This window comes from Antechinus flavipes, chromosome 4 (genome assembly GCF_016432865.1).
Source record: "Antechinus flavipes isolate AdamAnt ecotype Samford, QLD, Australia chromosome 4, AdamAnt_v2, whole genome shotgun sequence".
NCBI classification, from domain to species: Eukaryota; Metazoa; Chordata; class Mammalia; order Dasyuromorphia; family Dasyuridae; genus Antechinus; species Antechinus flavipes.
In genome coordinates, this window is record NC_067401.1 from 186,062,807 (window position 1) to 186,077,458 (window position 14,652).

Here is a 14,652-nt window from a genome sequence, read left to right on the forward strand (position 1 = left end):
ATCAGAAATTTGAAATAAGGAGAGATGAAGAAAAGAGGTAAAACAGTTGAAACTCCAAGGGTCATACAGGCATATAGCAGACTCAATTCTCCTGAATCTGAGAGCAGTCCAACATAGAGTGTGTTCAAAACTTAGAAAGGCTTGAGCATTCAGCTCACCAATTTCAGAAATTCAATTTTATCGCTTCACTCTGAAGGACACATTTTTATATAGCTAGAATTTATTTATCCTTTCCACCTCTAATGTTCTTATAAATTCTCTAGCCAACCTATATTGGAGTATCCCTGTTCTTTGTGTGTGCTGACAAAACAAAGTGACAAATTGCAAAATGTAATTTTACTTTTTCTAACTTCTGTGCAGTGCAGAAAATTACTCTTACCATTAATTTACTGGTGAGTAAAAAGACAGTGTATGTCCAGTATCAGACTTGTGATATTCAGTGGTGTTTTTAAAATGGGAAATGTATAACTAAAGTTATCTTAGCCAAAAAAGCCACACACACCTTGAGAAGCTACAGCTTTTTATAATGATGTCTTAAATACCTCAACTGAATTTTTGCCAAATTTACTTTTTCACTTTGTTTTCAAATTTTATCCTGGTTTTAGTACTAGAGCCCTGAGTTCACTATGATAAAGCCCACTATTTTGGGAGGCGAAGAAACCAAGCTATCCAAGACTTTCTCTAATCTACCTTGGGGAGGTATAGATCAGAAGATGTTAGTTTGAAGGGACCAATCCCTCTCATTTCCAAGATGAAGGTGTGTGTTAGAAGTATGTCCGACTTACTTAAATGTCACAGGTAGTGAGTGACTGGGCAAGATTTCAGTCCAGGCCTTAATAACAATAGCTAATATTTATATATGCAGCTAGGTTGTGCAATGGATAGAGTATCAGGCCCGGAATCAGGCAGATTCATCTTCCTGGATTTAAATTTGGCCTTAGACCTTTATTATCTGTATGCCCCTGGGCAAGTCACTTTTAAACCACATACCTCAATTTCCTCACCTGTTAAATGAGCTGAAGGAAGGAAAAGGCAAATCACTCCAGCATCATTGCCAAGAAAAATCCAGTTGGGAGTCACGTAAAGTTGAACACGACTGAAAAACAAATATTTATATGCTGCTTACTATGTACTTAAACCTTTTATAATTATTTCATTTGATCCTCGAAACAACCCTGAGAGATAGATGCTATTATTTCCTTTTGCCAGATGAGAAAAACTGAGTCACATAACCTAGCATTCAAGTGACTGGTCCAGAGTCACAGCTCAGTAGTGTCTGAGACTACATCTAAACTCGAGTTTTCTGGATTCCCAAGTCCAGCAAGCAAACCAACTACGGCACCACCTAACTGCCCAAGATCCATTGCTTAATGAATGCTAGGGATGCTGGAGGGTGAAAATCTCTTCAAACCACCCCTACCCCTTTGATTAGTCCTAAGCAGACACTTGGCAAGCAATTGCCATAACAACGAAAATAAGCGCCGAAAGTCGGAGCGTAGCTTGATTTAGAGAAGACCAGTTTGGTTACCCCTAGAGGACATATAATTAGTCTCCCCCTCTCCTGGTATCGCCTGTTTTCTGCAGTCCTAAGCTACTCGGTAGCTGTAATCTGCCGGAGGCAAAAAAGTATTAAACTGCGCGAAGCTTCTTGGGAGATGTAGTCCACCCAGAGGCTGGCTTAGATCGGGCTGACTAGGTGGGAGGGGAAAGTTAGGCTGCGCGGTGTTTCCTGGGAGCCTACTGAGAGGCATTCAGCTGCGCGGAGCTTCCTGGGAGTTGGAGTACGTCTCCTGGATGGGTGGTTTCTGCCGTTCAGACGTGAGAAAAGCTTTCGACCAGCAGTCGACTAGGATCAGTCGCGGCCACTATTTCCATCACATTCATGGCTACTTATAGCTTGGCGAACGAGCGGCTGAGAGCCTTGGAAGATATCGAACGGGAAATAGGGACTATCCTGCAGAGCGCTGGTGAGAGAGTCCAGTTTATGAGCGAGGAGCCCTGGCTTGCCGCACATGCGCCTTTTTTGTCGGTCCCTTATTCTCGGGCGGGGCGGGATGGTACGAAGCGGAGACTTCTGGCCTGTGACTGAAGTCAGAGGGCGGAGCGCCTACCTTGGTGGGAAGCGGGATCATTTATCTCCTAGCTTGGTCGGGGTGGGTGAGGTTATTTGGGGAGCTTTGCCCCTCTGAGCGAACTCTCGGCTCTCTCCGGAGTAGGAAATGTGATCCTGGAACTGTCCAAAGAAAAGGCAAATGAACGGTTGCTGGACCGGCAGGCGGCAGCTTTCACCTCTTCCGTGCAACACGTGGAGGCTGAACTGTCAGCCCAGATCCGATACCTGACTCAGGTAAGTGCCCAGGAGAGGTCAGTCACCTGGAGAAGGTAGTGGGGTAAAGTCCTAGGAGTTAGAATCTGAGACATAGATTTGGGTAGTTGATTGAGACAAGAATAAATAGTGTTTAAAACCTCAGCAACCCAGATATTCTCTTCATCAGTTACTTCGATGGAGGAAAACAATAGAGTTCCTTTTGTTGGGCTTCCTTTCCCTCCCAAATAACCCCAAACTGAATAAGTGTCAAGAAACTAAATTGTAGGACAGGCTACCAGGACTTTGTCTACTCCAGAGTTCTAAATGCCAGCACATTTTGGTTGATAGTGACAGAATTGTACCGATATAGAATTAGATGTTAAAATCCTGCCGCAGAGCTGTTGTTTGTGTGGTCATTTAATTGGTCTATCCTTGATTTTTCCTAATTGTAAAGTTAGGGGATTAAATTCAATATCCTTTAATTACTCTTCTGAGTCTAAATCTGATTGCAAGACCTCTGACCTCTTTTCCAGCTCAAAAGTCAAACTTCAGAGCAATTGGAAGGAAAGATTTATGAAACCATAAGTTTCATGAAGATAGTGACATTTATTTTTGCATCACTCCCAGTTTGAACATGCTTATTAAGCATTATTAAGCACATGCTTAATAATTTTTTTAAATAAATTATTGAAAGCAGTTGAACACCTGGGTTCTGAAGAAATATATTGGATTTGCATAGATGTCTAGATCTCTCAGGGAAATGAGGTGGTGGGGTGAGGAATAGGGTATAGTTTATTTTTTAACCATCTGAAATTGATATGTGTGTTCATTCTCAGGTAGCAACTGGCCAGCCTCATGAGGGTTCCAGCTACTCATCAAGAAAGGACTGTCAGATGGCACTGAAACGAGTAGATTATGCCCGATTAAAACTGAGTGAGCTGGCACGAACCTGTGAACAGGTGCTGGAGACCTAAAACAGAATAAAGGCCTTTCCCTTTCCTTTTATTGTCTTGAAAAAAGCAAGGGAAATAGGCCACAATATTAATAAGGAGAAGGAAGTGATATCCACAGATTTTACCATTAAGAAATCCATAGGAAAAAGAAAAAAATGCCCTGTTTCACCTAAAAACTCTTCAGAAATTACCTCCTTGATCTTAATATACAACTTCCTTCTTCCACCCAAATTTTGGAGTACTTTAGATTCTTCTTGTCATTTTGGTCCAGCTCACACACACAAAATGGGAGAAAAGATCTGACTTTTAATAAGCCTTTATTTTCCATGGAAGTAGGAGGGGATAAAAAAAAGGCATAAAAGAGAAGAGCCGAGGGAGGAGTGGGAGAGTGGAGTTCAAAGTCAGGTGAGAAGTGGAAAGGAGCAGGGCAGTACATTGAGATGAGAAGGAAGAATAAGTTAGCCGATTTGGGTTAGGTACATCTTAGAAAGTAGAGCAGTATAGAGGGAAATACTGATGGAATTTACTTGGGGAGATGAAATTGCCAAGCAGAAAATTTCTGGGAGACACTGATTCAGAAATATAAAAACAAATCATGTTTAATGAAACTAATACCAACTCTCCAGATTTAATGGTAGAAGCAAATATTGTAGTATAGTTGCCTTGTAGAAAAGTCTAGCTTTTTCCAGATGGTTGAAGCATGGCTTATCTCAAGGAGTCAGGCAGATTTGTCTCAGGGATTATCAGCTCAAAACCTAAAAAGATGAGAGAAAAGGGAGACTGGAGCTTTGAAGAGAATGAAAGTTGTGGTATTCCTGAAGGCTATGAAACTAGGCAACAAAATCTTATATAATCTGAGTCCTGTCACTTTCTCCAACTTTATTTCCCATTATTCTTTGCTATGGCAAAAACTAATCTATTCATGGATCCTAGAACATGTCTTTTGTCCTTTGTTCTAATAATGATTTATTCATCCTAGAATGTTTCAGTGCTTATTTTCTATTTATCCAAGTGCTATGCCCTTTCAAAAACCCTTCTAAGTCACATATGGAGTCTTTCACAACTGGCCTCATCTGTGCCATATTGTCTACCTCTACCATTTGGTACTTGGCCTATTATCCTTGAACTGTTAGGTATTTTAGGATGAGTCCTGTTTGATCGGTTAGGTAGTTATGTCTCTTAAAATCAGACTGTCTTATGGTTTCTTTGAACTACTTAAACAGTAGGTACTCAGCATGTGGTGATTACAGTGCTACACAAGATAAAGCCACAGATTCAGAGTCAGAAGATCAGATTCATAGATCTAATTCGGCCATTAACTATCTTAGGTGCTCCCTAATCAACAAGAGTACCTGAGTTGAATCTTAGTAATTCCATTTCTTTTTCTGTAAGGTGACTAAGTAGGAGACTGGTAAAATGGACAAAATACTGTTCTTGAGTCACAAAACCTGACTTCAGCTCCTAGCTCTGCCACTTAGAATTTTGAGTTGGAAATCCCTTGTTGTACAGATAAGAATGAGGCCCAGAGATCATCTAGTCCAAAGCCCTCATTTTTTGTAAATGAGAAAATGAAGGCCCAAAGTCACATAGTGGAAAAGCCAAATTTGAACTCAGTCCTTCAACTCCAAATCCAGTGCTTTTATAGTACACTAAGCAGGTAGAAAGGGAGTAGAGCCTAGAAGGGTAGATTCTCTTGGTCATTGAGACAGCTGAGATTTATGGGATTAGAAGACGTGGATCACACATTTACCTTTGGGATACTGATTTGGAGATTCTACAGCTCCTCGCTTTCGACACCAGAAATAAACAAGAAGGACAAAGACAATCCCAAGTAGGCATGGAACAGATATGATAGCAGAGGTGCTGAGTTGGTCCACTTGTCCCTTCTTGGCTGCCCATTTCAGGTTTTGGTGCTGTTCTCTAGAAGGGCACTGGTGGAGTCATTCCTCATTCTTTTGGGCTGGGTTCTTGTTGACAGATTGGTCTGGGAGAATGGATCAGTGGTTGGGAATGGGAGTGATTGGTCCATTTCTGTTGGGTTTGGGCCTGGATCCTGGTGGTGGGGTAATCATCCTGAGGACTCTGACTTACAGACTGGTATGTACTGTTAAGTCCACATTCTGGGAAGACAAAATGAAAGAAGTCTGGGGAAATTGAGACAACAGTGAAGAAAAAGGGAATGAAAGTAAAGGAACTAGTAGAGATAGTAGAGAGTGATGAAGAGAGTTAAATAGAAGACTTTAGAAAATAGCTTAAAGAATGATTCCTCACTCCAATCTCTTTCCTCCCCAATCAATCAACAAGCATTTATTGTTTTATTATGTAAGGAATTGTGCTAACTCAGAAAAAATAAAAACTATACCTGCCTTAACTGTGCTGGCTTTCTTTTTCTCCCCAGTTTAAAAAAAAATAATTTAAAAATAAATGTCTTTGCTATCTTTTGTTTTTTACGTTATCAGAATTTCTCCCTACTTTCCCAGAGAGCCATTTCACCTTTTTTTTTTTAAAGAAAAAGGAAGAAAAGGAAAAAAAATCAGCAAACCAATCAAAACTAAAAATATATACAATTATTTTACGTCTGTGGATCTTGTACATCTGCAAAGGAATAGGAATGTGCTGTATCTTTACTTTGGGGTCATACTTATTCTCCATAATCTTGCAACTCTTGATTTTTTTTTTCATTAGTGTTTCTTTTCATTTGCATTGCATTTAATCATTACAGGTATTGATTTTTTACTTCACTCTTCATTAAATCATGTTATATCCTTCCATGTTGTCCACAATTTCTTAACTGCTAAATCTAAGAACTTTTTTTTCAGTTTTATTCTTCCTGAACCATATAATGTTTGACAGTGTTGTGATCACTTTTTTCTCAGAGTTTTTGTTTTCCTGGTTCTTCATTGAAAGAGTGATTGTTTCCTCATTTTTCTTTGCTGGATCATTATCTATGTTGCTTCTCTTTTACCTATAGTTACCTCTATAGTGCTTTAATCTCATTAGTTATTATAGGTTGATTATCTCTTTTTAGATTCCCAAATCTGTGAAACTAGCCTTCCCTTCTTTCCTGAATTCTGAACCTTTATCTTAGCTTTTAGTCATTTTTTTCAGTAGTCCAACTCTTTGTGATCCTATTTAGGGTCTTGGCAGAAGTACTGGAGGGATTTGCCATTGCCATCTCCATTCTAGAAGAGGAAATTGAAACAAGGGGAAGTCATTTGCCCAGGCTCACACCAGCTAGTAAGTGTTATGAGGCCAGATTTTAACTCAAGAAGATTCCTCTTCCGGACCTCATGTCTAGCACTCTATTCACTGTGCCACCTAGCTGTCCATATCTCACTTTGGCTTCCTTTAAAGCCGAGCTCAGTTGCCCCCTTTCCTCATCAGCCCACTTGTTAGTAGTGCCTTCTCCCCTGACATTTCTTTGTATTTATTCTGAATGTTGTTTCTCTGAATAGAATATAAGGTTGAGGACTGTTTTATTTTTTTCTTCATATCTTCAACGACTATTATAGTGCCTGGCACATAGTAGGGTTTCAATAAATGCTTGTTGAATTGCTCAGTAGATGCCTATTAAATTTAATTGAGAGATGAGAGAATTGGAAGGAAGATAATACCTTGGAAGGAGGCAGAAAGGAAGACACAGTTAGGCCAGTAGATAAAGGGAAAGAGAAGGTGAGGGAACAGAATTGATGGGAAGAAAAGGTACTTATAGAACTGTTTTTGAAAATACAAAATAAAGAGAAAACTGAAGAGAAATAATGTTAATAATGAGAAAGAAGGAGAAGAAGTATTTTGGAGCTATGTGAACTCTCACCATGGTTGTCAAAGCAGGTCCTTAGCTTCTGGACCCAGGAGTTTTCAGGACTTGAACACAGAGTTATTCTGGGCAGGCGGAACCTGGTTAGGAATTGCAGGAGATATAATATCTCCATTCCCAATGTTGAACTTCCACTTTTCCCCTTTTTTACACTTTTAGAAACCTAACTCAACTGACCCTCATTCCTTTTTTAGTTTGTTTTTTTAAAAAGAAGAAATTTTTATTTCCTGAAGCTATTGTGGAAACTTACTGCTTTATAATACTGGCACTTTATGTAGAGGTTAAAAGACTTTTAATTAGTAAAGGGAAAAGAAATATCAACATGATCACAAAACACTTTGAGAAATGGTCAACCTGATTATTTTTCTTACATCTTAAAAATTGAACAGTATATGGCTCAATTTGTCCAGATCTGAAAAAAGTGGTCTTTATAATTGTTTTCTTTTTTATATATATTTTTTCACTTTCAGTTCCAAATTACCTTCCTCATTCCTAAGCAATGAAACAGCTTGGGATTCCCCAGCTACTGCTGAGCAAGGTAGAGTTTACTTGGAGGGTTGGGGGTAGGGAGGAGAGTTTGAGAGCCTGGGGATTATGGATCCTGAGAGATACACTAACCAGGAAAGTCTGTGGAACGCAAGGTTAGGGGTGGGGGAAGGAAAGAGTTGGTGGGGCAGGTATTACCTTATGTAGTTGTGGCAGTTTTCATATCCCAGTAGTTTAGTTCTGAGTAACTTCCACTGGGTAGTAGTCAGGGAACCAGACAGCTTCAAGTTACACGGGCAACTTCCTACAATACTTCCCTGGTTTCCAGTGACTAAGAGAGGGAATAGTAACAACCCAGGTATAAAAGTCACCTCCCCAACTCCAATCGATACACCACCAACCACTCCAGTTTATCCATTCCCAGGATCCGGGTATCTTTTCCAGTACTCGTTAACAGGTTAGTCAACACCATTAACCTAAAAGACATAGGCTCGAGAATTTTTTGTTCCGGCGCCCTACTCTCCTACCACACGCACTCGACGCTATATTTTTCCCGGACCCCCAATCTTAGCACCATACACCCTTTTTTTTTTTCCGCATGGGCCAGAATTTTGAGGTCTGATCTGCCTGAGAACTATGCAAATTCTTCCTATAAGAGTCGGGCAACTCCCCTTAGCTTTTCTGAGCTCAGTTCCACCAAGCCGCCTTTGCTTTGGACGGGAAAATGTCAACCTGTTTGGCATCTCATTCTAAGTGCTTAGGGATATAAATCGGCCCCAAACCACAAGGACACTCCACCGTCCCCAGAGCCTGGCAGTCCCGCTATCCCGCCTCTACAACCACCACCACCTTCCACCTCGCTATATAGCTCCGACCCATTCGCCATCCCTCTCAAACCTATCTGAATTGGTGTCAGGAACAAGAATACGCAGAGTCTCCAGGATCCTCTCCTGCTTTGGAGCCCTGGAATGGTTAATCCAGAGCTACCAGCCATAAACTCTGGATTCCCGGAGCTTCTCGGGTGACAGTGAGAGGTGTGGCCCCAAGAATTTATTTCCCTCTGGTTCCCGCCTCCGGAAAAGTTAAGTGACTGGCTCTCCGAAGTTCAGAGGAAGAAAGCTGACTTAAAAATGGCTTTCGTTAAGCTGGGGTGTGGGGTCATCTTTGGTTTCGGTAGATTAGTGGGGGGAGGGGAATAAAGGGAAGGGAGCGATGAGACCTCTGCCTCTCCAACTGGGAAAAGACTACAAGACAGAATCTGAGAAGTAAAGGAAACTCACAGGAACATCCAAAAATAGGAGATGAAGTTGGAAATTGACTCCGACAAGTCAAAACTTGGTGTTCTGAGCCCGGGAAATTCCCACTATTTTCCCTAAGTAATGAGTGCCTGCAAAAATGGCTAGGGCAGAGAGTGAGGACATAGAGAGGGTGCCACAAGGGCTCGGGTTTTTGCAGACAGATTTTAGGTACTTTCACTTCCTCTTTTCCCAGTAGTAGGCGCCAGTAAACGGGCGCTCACAGGACTCTGGGGAGAAATACAGATTTAGGAATTGACTACTTCCCTAAGAGGAGAGTTCACATATACCTTACAAGTTAGTTGCTGGGTTTGGGGATTGGCTTATTCACTCTGGAAAACAATTTGGAATCACATGAGAGAAGTCACTGGACTCTTCATACGCTTTTACCCAGCGATTCCACTACTAGTCACAGACAAATCCCATATCTATCAATATTCGTGATGCAAAAAATTGGAAACAAAAGTAGGTCCATTTGTTGGGGTAATATTTTTAAAGGTGGCATATGGATATAAACGAATATTGTATTTTAAAGTAATAAATAAGATTCAGAAATTTGGTAAAAACATGTACGAACCATGCAGATAAAAAAAAAAGTAGACCCCTTCAAAACAAACAATATACACAATGATCAGATTTCAAATATTATTATCAAAGATCAATATTAGAGTTAACAGATGATGAATTCCACTTTTCTTTTTTTGGTAATTTTATAAAGGATGATGGAGTGGGGAAGGGGAATTACTGTTAAAAATAGTGTTTAAAAAAAAACTGCGTTCAAGACATTTTTTTTAAAAATAAAAGAAACAAAGGTATTTGAGAGCTGGCTTCGGAACCAAGGCCGTAGAGGGAGTCTAGGGATGGGGGTGGGGCGTTCTGCGCGAGGGTGCCAGGTCTAGGTTGGGGAGGAGCGTGATGTCACAGCCCTCCCCCACGCCTCCACAGTATTTACCTTCGAACGGAGACGGCCGCTGCAGGTAAGGGGGACAGGGTGGAGGAGAAATATTGGAAAAATAGAGGAGCCCGCAAGCATACACATTCAACCCGATTCGGACCTAGACAATAGGCAACCTGCCCCTTTCCCCTCTACTTTCTAACCATAGACCGTTATGAAATTCACCTTTCTTTCCTGATGATTTCCCGGTCCTCCTCCCACCAAAAAACAAACAAACCAACAGCAACAACCAACTCAGACCCGAATGAAATAATCTCCACTCTAGATTCAGTTTTTGGGTTTGACTCAATTTCTAATAACTTCTCTCTCCAACCCCATTCTCTATTCTCAGCAGCAAATATCTCCTAAGGTACCGCCTTCATTCCTAATCCTAGTGACCCTCTTAGTCTAATACTAAACCATAGCCAATCTTCCCCAACTCCACCTTGTGCACTTCACTCAGCCACAATTCCCAAGACCCCTAATCATGTCCCTATTCACTATCCACTCCAGTTTTTAATCCTAGTGATCCCAGCCCAGCCCTAAATCTTAGTTCTCACTTTCCTATCTTCACTCCATCCTTTCCTACTTTAATTCCAGTTCCTCACACATTGTTCCTATGTTTCTTTACTCCTCTTGTGACTTGACACCGTTGCTCTCCTAGAAATCATGGAGTTTGTATCTGGTTATCGGGATGAGTTCCTTGACTTTGCTGCCCTTCTATTCGGCTGGTTCCGCAAGTTTGCCTCTGAGCGTGGAACTGGGGTTGGTGGGGGGAATGGGCCTGAGGGTCGATCAAGGTTAATGGAGGCTCAGGTGAGAAGGTTGCCCCCAGATCCTGCCCTCTGGGTCCTTCACATCTTGCCCAACCGTAGTGTGGGGATCAGCTTGGGGCAAGGCGCTAAGCAGGGACCTGGACCAGGTCTGGGAGCTGCCCGTCTCTTGGGAGATGAACCCCCTCTCTGTCTCAGAGACCTCAGTCCCTATGTCAGCTTTGTTAGCCTTGAGGATGGAGAAGAAGAAGAGGATGGGGAGGAGGAAGGCCCAGGTGGAGAGGAAGGTGAACTGGAGGAGGAAGGGGAGCAGGCCACCACCAGCAGAGAGTCTACCCAAGATGCTGAGACACCTGGGGAACCAGATGATGCTGAGGAAGAGGCAGGAGGAGAGGACAGCAGTGGAGGAGACACCAGAGAGGATGGAGGAGAGGAGGAAATGGGGCCAGAGAAGAGAAGGGGAAAGAGAGGTGGTGAGAAACCCCAATACAACCTCACTTCCAGTTTCGATCCAACTACCCACTCCACTAAATGTGGCTCTGATCCTTTTCTGGCTCTATCTAGCATTCTCCCAACATTTCTCTGCTATGTTTTTGACCTGAGTCATATTTAGGGCAGGACTTCTCCCTAGGCACTGGCAACAGGGGAAGCACTTCTTCCCAACTGTGGTCCAGAGACTAGTAGTCCTTGTTCTTTGTGCTTCAAGGTAATTCACCAGCCCATGACCCTGTTGGAGTTAATGGGAAGCAAGTCAAGGCCCAGGTCAAGGAGTGGGAGTTAGTAGAGCATGGAGGTTAGTAGAGATTAGGGAATGTCTGAAGAAAAACTATATTTTACTTCACATTGTAACCACAATCTTGTCAGAAACATTTTTTAAATTAATTCAAGCTATGTTCTGCTCAGGGAGAGAAATATTCACAAGACTTAAGGTATCCTGAATGAGGAATGTTTCAAAAATATGATAAACTACAGTTAAATAAAAAATAGGGTGAACATTTTATATCAACAAATAGAAAAATAGTTACTTAATCCTCCAGGCAACATCCTGGAGAATTGAAAACAAACATTTTCAAGAGTTATCCAAAGCAAAGCAAAAAGATCCCTTTCCTTTGAGGGATTCCCTTTTCTCTTTTGAGATAATGGGGACTAAAGTGTCTTCAAGTGAGTCTATACTCTAATGCCTTCAGGAGACAGAGAGAAGGCAATGATTTTTACTAGATCAAAAGTATTTCTCTTCCTAAAAATGCTTAGCATCCTTAACCCATTTTCTGGGACCTTTAGCTTTTTTTCTCTACATTTTTCACATTTTCCTAAAAGAAAAAAGATTAGGCTTAAGAGAAAGGGCAGAAAAGTTTTTTTAAGGTCATTATTTTCTAAAGAAGTATAAATAGTGATAATTTTTTTTCCTTGTAAATCTGAAAAGAAATATTTCCCTGAGGAAATATTTCTCAATATTTTTAGTTGAATTAAAGGAGATTTTAATATGCAAGATGTATGGAGGTGGGGAGGAGCATGGATAATCCCTCTCCCAATTCTACTGAATTTACCTATATGTTGGAATTTTCAGTTATAGCTCTGCTTCTTCCTCTCCTCAGGCTTCTCCTCTTCCCTGAACTCCTATCCCAAATCCACATAGTAATCTTTTGTACATTAGCTCTACTTTTTTTTTGAACCCCAATCCTTACCCTTCATTTTCTCCTCTTTCCTTTCCCAGATGCTGCCCCCCTACATCTGGCCTGCTTACTTCTGGTGACAGATGAACATGGCACTATTCTGGGCATTGACCTTCTGATGGGTGGACCCCAAGGGAGTGGAGGCAGGGCCATTGGGGCTGAAGGCCTGGCCCAAAGAGCTTATACTCTCCTCTGCCACAGTATGGCCTGTCCCATGGGTGCTGGAGACCCTAGAAGACCTCGACAGCTCACAGTGGGAGACCCCCAGCTACATCGGTACAAAAATGTGGGTCCCCAAAGGATGTGGGAAATGGCACAGAAAAGAGAAAGAAGAAATATGGGGTCATAATGCATTGGTTTCAGAAGGGCATGGGAACTGGAAGGTGTGCTTCTCTGCATCCCTAAGGAATAGAAGGACTGGGAAAAAAGCTAAGGACCTGAATGGCCTATGCCCCAGCTCCTAATGTTTATGGGAAATTAGGGGTGAAGGGCTAAAACCTCTTGCTAGTATTTATCTTCCTATCCACCTAGGGAACTGGAAAGCTTGGTCCCAAGGCTTGGGGTGAAGCTAGCCAAAGCCCCAATGAGGACATGGGGCCCCCGTCCTGGCTTCACTTTTGCTTCCCTCCGTGCCCGTGCCTGTCATGTGTGCCACAGACACAGTTTTGAAGTGAAGCTGATGCCCTGGTGAGCACTTGTTGCATAAGAGTTAGACACTGATGATGGCAAGGAATGGGTTTGTTAGACTGTGTCCTGTTCCTTCCCCATAACTGTTCTATCTATGGTCCCATCTCCTCCAGCCCCCAGTGTGGTGCAGTCTTGTATTGTGGAGAGACCTGTGTCTGGGCTGACTGGCGACGCAGGCCAGATGATGTGAGCCATCGATTCTGGTGCCCAAGACTTGCAGCTTTCATGGGGCGGGCTGGAGAGCTGGCTGCCTTACCCTTCACCTACACTGCTGGTATCAGGAACATCTGAGCCCCTGAGGGAATCTGGGGTACCCAAAACTAAGCCTTTAGAGAGTATGGAAAGGACCAAGGAACCTGGGAAGGGAAAAGATGCTGGGCTCCTAAGATAACATGATGCAGGGTTGGTGGGGAAAAGTAGGATATACTCTGGAGGCTAGAGGCCAGAAGAGGGGTGACTTGGGTGGGGTACAAAACATTAATGTCTGGGCTGGTGTATCAAAACTCCCTGGGGACAGGAAGATAGATATCTGGGTCCTAAGGTCCTAAGGTCCTCAACTCCTTCTCTGTTCTTCTAGAAGTAACAAGTGAGATGTTTAACAAGGAGGCATTCCTTGCCTCCCGTGGACTCACTCGAGGGTATTGGACCCAACTCAGCATGCTCCTTCCTGGTCCTGTTGCCCCAGGATACCCTCCAGGCAACGGGCCTCCGTTTAGCCTCCTTCTGAGTGGTTCGTGGGGCATCCTGGGAGGCGTGGGGAGAAGAGGGGTGGATGGTGCTTTGCCAGGTTCTTTCCCATCACTTGCTCCTAGTCTTGCTTATATTCATCCTGTTCTAAAGGCTACAGGGAATACAACTACAGAAATGCAGAGGGGCATTACTGGGAAGGGATGGAGGGAGAGCTGGGGGAATGTCCTAGACAACAAGCAACAAGCATTAAGTTCTTATTAAGTGTCAGGCACTATACTAAGGCTGGGGATACAAATAACAGCAAAAAGAAAGACAAGTTCCTACTCTCAAGGAGCTTACATTCTTATAGGGTTAGGGTAGACTACACACCAAAGGGAGCTGAGATGGTGGGGAAGTAGAGGTATTTCAGAGAAACTCCCTTCAAATTCACTTGAAACACACATATGTACAAACATGGGCTACTTCAGGGTCATTCTGTCCCCAAGTATCTCTTCAAGTCAGTACCTCTCCTAGCTCACCAACCCACACAAAAATTTCTCCCCCAATCACTACCCTTCCCATCTCCCATCCCCACCTCCCAATTTCTATCTAAATGCCTCTAAAAGTGTAATTTCAGATCAGCTCCTCTGTAGTGAGAGGCAAATTAATTTGCTCATTCATTGTAACCTCTCTCTCTTCTCCCATATTTAGATTTACCAGCCCAGGGTTTCCCTACTTCCAAGAGATAACAAGGGCTAGGCCAAAGGGGCATTCCTCCTTCATACCTAATTATCTTTTTCCTCAGGTGATCCTTATCAGCTACTTCAAGGAGATGGACCTCCCCTAATGCCTCCAGTGCCTCCCGACCCACCTCGGGGCCCTTTTGGTGAGAAGAATTGAACACTCTCATCTCTTTCAGACATGAGGAGGGAAAGGTGGGGAAGACAGGAACCAGAAGCTAGAGGTCTGTCTTTCTGAGACCCTAAGAACAATGAGTGCTCTTTTGGGGTGGAGTGTGTAGGAGGGAAGTAGGCTGAAAAGCCTACATTTCACACTA

The 14,652-nt window shown here is 42.7% G+C and overlaps 3 protein-coding genes across 7 annotated transcripts in view; 2 read left to right on the forward strand and 1 right to left on the reverse strand.

Moving 5' to 3' along the window:
* The first annotated feature begins 1,680 nt into the window (after positions 1-1,680).
* MED11 (mediator complex subunit 11) lies at positions 1,681-3,492 on the forward strand. The gene is made up of 3 exons (XM_051995904.1): positions 1,681-1,967; positions 2,217-2,347; positions 3,145-3,492. The coding sequence occupies exons 1-3, from the start codon at positions 1,883-1,885 to the stop codon at positions 3,280-3,282; spliced, it is 354 nt and encodes a 117-aa protein (XP_051851864.1). The 5' UTR covers positions 1,681-1,882; the 3' UTR covers positions 3,283-3,492.
* Positions 3,493-3,561: 69 nt separating this feature from the next.
* Positions 3,562-14,652, reverse strand: part of CXCL16 (C-X-C motif chemokine ligand 16) — a 44,234-nt gene continuing 33,143 nt past the window's right edge. The window contains exons 1-5 of one of the 4 annotated variants that reach the window (XR_007953436.1): positions 8,845-8,862; positions 7,763-7,895; positions 7,076-7,158; positions 5,012-5,381; positions 3,562-4,016 (exon numbers count right to left, since the gene is read on the reverse strand). Coding sequence is in view for 1 of the 4 variants with exons in the window: in XM_051995903.1 (XP_051851863.1) it covers positions 5,209-5,381; positions 7,076-7,158; positions 7,763-7,895; positions 8,462-8,558 (486 nt within the window). In the remaining 3 variants the exon portion in view is untranslated. The other 3 variants (XR_007953434.1, XR_007953435.1, XM_051995903.1) reach the window with 3 other exon arrangements.
* The window catches only part of ZMYND15 (zinc finger MYND-type containing 15), an 11,870-nt gene continuing 6,164 nt past the window's right edge, over positions 8,947-14,652 (forward strand). For both annotated transcript variants that reach the window (XM_051995900.1, XM_051995899.1), the window contains exons 1-6: positions 8,947-11,039; positions 12,281-12,515; positions 12,771-12,926; positions 13,040-13,200; positions 13,504-13,656; positions 14,401-14,481. In XM_051995900.1, the coding sequence (XP_051851860.1) occupies positions 10,463-11,039; positions 12,281-12,515; positions 12,771-12,926; positions 13,040-13,200; positions 13,504-13,656; positions 14,401-14,481 (1,363 nt within the window). In that variant the 5' untranslated portion in view covers positions 8,947-10,462. The remainder of the gene's footprint in view (positions 11,040-12,280; positions 12,516-12,770; positions 12,927-13,039; positions 13,201-13,503; positions 13,657-14,400; positions 14,482-14,652) is intronic.

Bases quoted from the DNA above. Each gene is read 5' to 3' on its own strand.
- MED11 (XM_051995904.1), top strand. From the start codon at position 1,883: ATGGCTACTTATAGCTTGGCGAACGAGCGGCTGAGAGCCTTGGAAGAT. The intron at 1,968-2,216 runs GTGAGAGAGTCC...TCTCCGGAGTAG, and splicing joins GACTATCCTGCAGAGCGCTG to GAAATGTGATCCTGGAACTG. The intron at 2,348-3,144 runs GTAAGTGCCCAG...GTTCATTCTCAG, and splicing joins AGATCCGATACCTGACTCAG to GTAGCAACTGGCCAGCCTCA.